General features: G+C 40.7%; 1 protein-coding gene across 1 annotated transcript in view; it reads right to left on the bottom strand.

The window, feature by feature from the left end:
* LOC131233747 (suppressor of mec-8 and unc-52 protein homolog 1) overlaps window positions 1-4,929 on the bottom strand; it is a 44,622-nt gene extending 39,693 nt beyond the window's left edge. The window contains exons 1-2 of the mRNA XM_058230529.1: window positions 4,770-4,929; window positions 700-910 (exon numbers count right to left, since the gene is read on the bottom strand). Coding sequence (XP_058086512.1) covers window positions 700-910; window positions 4,770-4,798 — 240 coding nt within the window. The 5' untranslated portion in view covers window positions 4,799-4,929. The remainder of the gene's footprint in view (window positions 1-699; window positions 911-4,769) is intronic.
* Between the last annotated feature and the right edge of the window lie 3,149 nt (window positions 4,930-8,078).

The following is an 8,078-nucleotide window of genomic DNA, read 5'->3' on the forward strand; positions in this document are numbered from 1 at the left end:
ATTTTGGACTGGAAATCTGCTTCATCTCATAAAATTAAACAAAACAAAAGGAGGAAAAAAAAAAAAAAAAAAAACATAAATAATGATAAATAAATTAAAAAGCACAGAATCAATTAATCTGCTGTTAGCCTAGTGGTTAGAGTGTTTATTTTCAAGTAGTGGGTTCAAAAAGCCTTAACTGATGTCGTTGTTTATATATATATATATATATATATATATATGGGAAAAAGTACTATGTGCTCGAGCTGATGGGACCATCCCATGAGGTAACATTCAGAATCATTTATTGGGCCCATTGAGATGTGATTCACAAATCCAGCCCATCCATTGTGTGTGTTCCACTTGATGAGGGGCAGACCAAGTTTCAGCCACATCCAAAACTCAGGTGGGCCCCACCAAGTGCTTTTATATATTTTAGGCATGTCTTCACATGGTTTTAGATGGTATGGCCCACCTGAATTCCATACATGGCTGATTTTTGGGATATCCCATAACCTAAAGGGGACCTGTCAAATGCATGGTCACACACACACACACACACACACACACACACACACATATAATCCACTTAACTCTCCAGGTTTTAAGGTGGCCCAACCAGTTTCAGTGATCAATTCCGTTCCAAACCAGTCCAACCAAACCCTGCTTCAAACAGATAAGAAGAATAACCAAAAGAAACTAGGGTAATAATGTAAGTACCTGCTCATACAAGTCCTCCAACTTCTTCCTAGGAAGCTTAAGCTGTGCTACTTGAGGCAATATAACATCCCATCTTCCACTATTGATATCTGCAACAAATGTTTCAAGGCTATCCACAGTATTCAAAGATACCTGACACTCGCTTTGCAATATCTGGAATGTTTGGTGCAAAGAATTTTCTTTGCAAAACTGGAGCACAATCTTAATGACACTGCAAGAAAGAAAAGAAGGTATTAAATCCAACTTTCTTACCTTCCCAAAGTTTAAACACATTTATGGAAGATAAAAAACTAAGATCAACATTGCAATATATTAAGAAATTGAGGTAATATGATGACACATCCAACATTTTCTTTATATTTAAGACAGAAGTAAACATTGAGCAAACAATGATATAAGGGTTCTAATGAACCATAAAATAATTCATCATAGATATCATAGCCATACAGAATTGCCCTGGCATAATGCAATTCAAATCAACAAAATAACTGCCCCTCTCAGTGAATATCTAAATCCCCAATCACCAGCACCTACAACTTGGTATGCCTCCAGAAGTACCTTAAGAACCAAGGGTAGGCAGTATGCTTTCCTGCCAAATTAATACTTGAAACAAATGAACTTGTCATTCCAAGGTGGAAAATTGGCAATCACCCATTTGTGTCACACCAATACTCTGTAACCTCAAAACAAAGTAACCCAGGCCCATCTACAAATTCAATCAAATGCCAATTTGGGATACACGTATGAACTACCTCAAGTACCTTCAATGGTTGATAACTTAGAAGTTCAAACATATGAACGAACAATTATTCACAATTAGTCAGGAAGGAGAATGGTGGTGCAAAGACAATGGTGCATATTGTCAGGAAAAACACACTAGCATCACTCGCATAGGTATAGTGGGTGGGTTAGCTTTCGCTAGCCAAAGGCCACGTGGGGATGACTTGCCCAAGACTCCAATGTTAGTTTTCCACCATTTAACAAATGGTGATAACTCTAAGACTCTCTAAATGTGCCCATGGCATAGTTGTACGGCAATCCAAAAAATTGCTGACCCATCTATGAATGGAGCATAATTGAAATTTTCACTCAAAAGACAATAGTAATAGTCTTTCCCTTTAGATTTGGTCCACTCCCTTTTTTCTTTTTCTTTTTTGAGAATTAACGATATTACATTAAAAAGAAGCAAAACTACAAGAAAAGAGATAGAAAAACGGAAACCAAAGAAAAGGCTACGCTGAGATAGCGTAAACCATTAAGCAAAAGAAAAGTAAAATCCACTCCCCTTAAGGAGGCGTGTATCCGCGGGGATTAGTCTCACTTCAAAAATGAGGTGGGGACACCCTGTGTCTTCAAAAAAAAAAAAGGAGGCGTCGTACATGGCCCATTCGATCACCAAATTGAGGGCTTTGAAGGAAACTTTCTCCACGAAGGAGGAGGAGTTGCGAAAAAATCTATCGTTTCTTTCAAGCCAAACTGACCACCAAATGGCAAGTATGACCATTCCCCAAATCTACGTTTTTGTCTTCCCTATCCTGATGTCGTGCCAGGTTTTGAGCAACAGATCAACTGACCCTGAGATGCACCATTGGATGTTGAACCTTCTGGCAAACACTGTCCATATGGAAGATATGAAAGGGCAGTGGATTAGAAGGTAGTCGATCGACTCCGCATCCTTCATGCAGCATAGACAAATGTTGGGCAGGACCATCCCTCTTTTCCTCAGATTGTCGACAGTCAAAATCCTCTTGTTGGCAACTAACCAAGCAAAAGCTAAATTTTTTATTTTTTATTCTAAAGGGGGGCAAGATCACTGTAAAACGATTTGACTGAAAATCGTGAGGACTTGTCCGTTCTCCATATGATTCTGTCTGCAGCGATGGGGTTAGGATTAGCTTTGTAAATGCATTCCAGCTACTTGGCGTAGTCGGAGATCTCCCAGTCTTCAAGATATCTTCTACAGCAGATGTCTCAAACCAACTTTCCTTCTTTTAAGGAGAAACATTCAGCCACGGTGATGTTTGAGTTGGGAGCCAATCTGTATATAGTCGGATAAACGTCTTTGAGGGGTCTGTATCCAACCCAAAGATCCTTCCAGAATCTGATCCTGTTGCCCTTACCGAGCACAAAGCCGACACCTTTAAGGACCTCTTTTTGAAGGTGAGTGATGCTCTTCCAGATAGTCGAAGCCTTGTACTTAGACGACGGATTCATCCACCAGCCCCCGTGCGAACTTCCATATTTACACTTGATAATTGAGTTCCACAGACTGCCATCTTCCGAGCCTAACCTCCAGATCCATTTCCCGAGCAGAGCCCTATTCATGCGCCTGAGATCCTTGGTGCCTGCTCCACCCTCTTGGTGATGCTTGCATACTTGCTTCCAGTTCATCAGATGAAATCTCTTCGAGTCCTCTTTGTTGTGTCATAGGAAGTCACGTCTCAGCTTGTCGATGGCTGACAGAACGAAGCTTGGACATTTAAATAGAGACATGTAATATACCGGCAGATTTGAGAGGGCAGACTTTATAAGAGTCAGGCGACCACCAAGCGAAAGGAAGCGGCACTGCCACTTGGCAAGAAATTTCTCAAATCTGAGAATCACTTTATACCAAGCCGATTTAGGAGGCGCACCTAACCCCAGCGGAAGACACACATATGAAGTCGGGAAGGAATTTGCATAGCAACCGAACCGGGCAACAAAGGCTTGGATTTCTTCTTTGTCCGAATTGACCCCGAAAATCTTGGACTTTGCCATGTTGACTCTCAGGCCCGAGACCACCTCGAAGCAGTGAATGGCGGTGCGGAGGTTGTCCATTTTACCGAAAGAGGCCTCTGAGAAGATGAGAATGTCATCAGCAAACTGAACATGCGAAATCTGATCGGGCTTTCCTTCAATGTTGATGCCATGCCTTCTTCCTGCCCTTTGTGAAGCATCCTAGAAAGGGCCTCGGCAACAATTAGAAAGAGAAATGGGGATAAAGGATCCCCCTACCTGATGCCCCCGTGGCTCTTAATGAAGCCTTTCGGCGAGCCATTGAGGAGAATAGAGAAGAGAGGGGAGCGAATGCATTCAGCAATCCACCTGCACCATCTGTCCCCGAAGCCCATCCGCTTCAGCATGTAGAGAAGAAACTCCCAATCGACGTGATCATATGCTTTCTCGACATCCAAACTGCAGAATATGCTTTTACCCATTTACTTTTACCCATCCATTTGGCAGCTATTAATCGCATGGTTAGGATTGATTGATCAATGTGATTTTAGATATAGGCTCCATCCATAATGGGACCTATAGTTTGGATGGTCTAGATAGCTGTACATTAGTGCCACATGTCAGGAGCATAAGTGTCCACCATTTTTTAATGGATGCAAAACTAACATAGGTAGTCTAGCCCTTATCCATAATGTCGTTCCCCCAAACGATGTCCCATATACCTACATGGCATACGCTGGTGTAGTCCTATTCTTGCAGGGTTCAATAACGCCATAACCAATGAAAGTCCATGTTCTTTTGAAAAAAAAAAACGAAATTTTATTTTTGTCAGCCTTGGGAACAGGGTTGTTTCTAAGGGGATGAATTGTTACGAATCTATGACTCAGGATGAATTATCTACGCTTGGGGTTCTATTAGCAAGTCACTGCGATAGGTTTAGCATAGGCAGAATGGGTTGTTGGTTTTAATGTAAAGGAGGTTAGCCCCACTCAAACTGGCTCTTTTGGTCAATAAAATCTGTTCTCCTTTCCATTTTTATTTTATTTTTTGGGTTCATATTGCATACACCTGGCGGGACACCATGACTTAAAACAGCAGGGAATCATCACCATAGTATGGACATTCTGTGACAGTATAAACAGTCATTTAAAGTTCAATGTGCATGAGTTACATAAACAAAGCATGATGTGAAAATCCGCCTCATGTGTTTGTGAAAATGATTCCTCTCAAAATGCGTAGAAACAAGTGTATATGCTAAAAATACGAAATCATACAGTTTCGACTCTGAAATTAGGGAAATTCGACAAGAAAACGTTAAAAGATGGATAGAAAGAGGGATTTGGGCAGAAGCTTACTCTCGAGCTTCGATTTCTAGGGTAGACATGGTCGTTCTTTGTTGCTTACGGGAAGAGAGGAATCCGTTTGGCGCTCGCAACTTTCCGACTGTCTCTGCAACTCGCTTTCTCCGCCAAAAGAAATTCGAGTAGAAATTGAAAGAGAACAGAGTGGCAGTAAGAGGGACATGGCGCTTAAAAGGGTTGTCGTAGATGGCATGGCGCCCTAGGTGGAGTTAGCCAATAAAGTCCCTGTAGAAGGAAGCTCTGTGGGGCCCACTGTGGTGTCCGTGAGGAATCAATTCCGTCCATCAGTTTTTCAACTGAGAATAGAACGGGAAATGAATATTTTTAGGCAGATCTAGAACTCATACGGGCCACGCGAAAGGAAGCAGTGGGAATGGAAACGCTGACCGTTGAAAACTTCGTGGGGCCAACAAAGTTTTAGTTCAGGATAAAATACATGGTTTCAGTTCATCCCAGTGGGAATAACCTTATGAACGGTTTTGATGACATATGAACATCGTGATGGGCTCCGGGAATGTTTCAACGGTAGACATAATTTTCAAGCTGAGCCTGGGATCTACCTAATTTTCAAGCTTTCAATCTTATTGTGAGCTTAAGAAACTGACGGACATAATGGATTTCTCGTGAAAATCATGATGGGCCCCACAGAGCTTCTGCCCATAGGAACTTCCTGTCCGCGGGAACACAGGAGATTCGTGGCCGACCTTCTCGGCACTTGCCCTTTTTTAACACGTGGTACGAGATCCAAGCCTTTCATTGTGCGGGTCCCACTTGTTGCATCTTGAAACATGAAGAAACTGTCTAGCGCCAAGCAATCCAACCAACCAGTAAATAGGCCACCTTATGGATGGGCCAATAATAAAATATTGAAGGGGTCGGTTGCTTTACAGCCTGCATGCTTTTTTTTTCTAGTGGTGATCTAAACATTTCTTAACCGTCGAATGGTTGATGGCTAAGATGCGAAGTTACTGTGGACTGTTGTTTACCATTGGGGTCGCCGCTAAGAGGGTTTGTGCGGTTTCTCAAATTCACAGCGGTCCATTGAGCATACAATATCACTTGAAATTACCACCAAAGGCTGAAGCGGATTGTGTGCTGACTAAGCGTATGGAGTAAATTCTGTGGGGCCCATGTATTTTATCTGCTCCGTCCATCCATTTTTTACCGGATAATTTTACGGCTTGATCCCAAAAATGAAGCATATCCATAGCTCAAAAGAAACATTGTGAATTGAACATCTACCGTTGAAAATTTCATAAGGGCCACATAAGTTTTTGATCAAGCTGATATTTGTGTTTTGGCAAATAAACACCACTACAGGCTCTAAGAAGGTTCCACTCGAACTTTAGATATGCTTCAATTTTGAGCTCAACTCCTGAAATGAGCTGGAAAAATAGATACCACCCCGTACATTCACAGTGGGGCCAATATAGTTTATTCAATACAATAGCGTGGTAGGCAATTCCATGTCCAATAGTTTTATCCTAATAACGTAAATATGTTAAGTACATGGTGAAAGATTTTTTGTTAAAAGTTGGGTGTAAGTAATTTCAAAATAAAAAAATGTGATTATTGTCCAGGCTACAATTAATATTTAAATTACAAAAAGGCACCAAATAACTTAAATTTTAACTGAAAACAATGTTAAGCCTATTTTATCAGAAAATCACTCCTCACTTCACTTCCTTAGATCAGAGATTTCATGTAACCCTACCTATAGGAAGCTTCATAGGGCACGCTATGATGTCTTGTGACGTCTATTCCATCCATTAATTTCACTAACTAATGTTGGATATAAGTAGGGGTGTACATCGAGTCGAACTAAGTTGAGTTAGTGACGCAGGGGAGGACGTGAGGTCGAGCACTGTCTTCCTCAAGAGGATAACTATTCCAAATCCACGGAACTTCTATGGACTCCTCACAGAGACTTCTCGAATCCACGAGGAAAGAAAGCAGAAAATAGAAGTAAATTCTAATAAATTCCAAATTGATTGATGAATAATTGATAATTCCCTAATGTGTCTCCTTACACCATTAATATAGGGAAAAAAAAATAAACTAAAATTCGTAATTACCAAAAATAGCAAAATTCTAACTCTAATAAAAATCCTAATTCTAATAAAATTCTTCTAAGGCCTAATTTCTAAAAATAAAAATTACAAATAAACTTTCTCTAGAAGAGTCCTAGTATAACTAAAAGTTATTTCTAAAAGGAAAGAAAATCTAAAGCTCTAAAAATATTTAAAAAATCGGAATTACTAAAAATAGTAAAATTTTTCCAAAAATTCGTTTTTGAGCTGAAAGCGCGCCTTTTTTGACAAAACGGACAGATGCGACCCACTTTGTGGGTCGGTTCACCTCGGATGGCCCATTTCAGTAAAGATTGATAGGTTATGCGCCCCGTAACGATACCCGGATCAAAAGTTATAGTCAATTCACGGTCCATCTTCTTTTGGCTCAACCATGCTAGAAACGTGTCTGTGACAGGTTCTACATCAGCTAGCCTCAACTCGACTCGGCTTGAACACGGGCTGACCTCAGCTCGAACTCAGCTTGACTCGGTCCTCGAGCCTGACTAGCTAGCTTGGCTTGGTTCGATCAGCAACTTGGGCCGAGTTCGAGCCGAGTTCGCTATTGAGGCATTTCTACAAACACCTGAACTGCAACTTCAAAATTCTATTGTTTTACAAACAAAGGCAATAATTTTACGGGTATTTAATCAAAAACCTTCAAAGTAACATAAAAACCAAAAAAAAAAAAGAAGGAGAGAGAAAAAAGGTATTTGTTTAATGTACATACCTTGCTTCCACCAACCAAACCTTCCTTCCCGCCAACAACATTTTGTTGAGTCATTTTATCAAACAGTTGGTGAGAACATCAATGGCAAAGTAACCAAGTCACCGAACTAGTTTGATCCAAGTTCGATTCGAGCTGGATTCGATCCGAGTCGAGTCGAGCTGGGGCTTGCTCGAACTCGGTTCGAAGTCATTTTCAAGCTCAAAAAATCAACTCAACTCAGCTCGAACTCAACTTCTAACCGAGTTGAATCGAGCTTTTTTGAGTCGAGTCGAGCGAGCTAACCAAGCTAGCTCGGTACGTGTACACCACTGGATATAAGTCTAAAATTAAGATATTTGAATCTTAAGTTACACAACAAGAATCATTGGGAGTAGGCATAAAAATTTTAGATCAGGTTGATATTTGTTTTCCATTGATCCTGATGAGCAGAACCTTGTGAACAAGTTAGATGATGAAAAAACATAACGGTTGACGCATGATCTATGAGCATTATCATTCCCAATG

The sequence above is a fragment of the Magnolia sinica genome, chromosome 18, assembly GCF_029962835.1.
Source record: "Magnolia sinica isolate HGM2019 chromosome 18, MsV1, whole genome shotgun sequence".
Classification (NCBI taxonomy): Eukaryota; Viridiplantae; Streptophyta; class Magnoliopsida; order Magnoliales; family Magnoliaceae; genus Magnolia; species Magnolia sinica.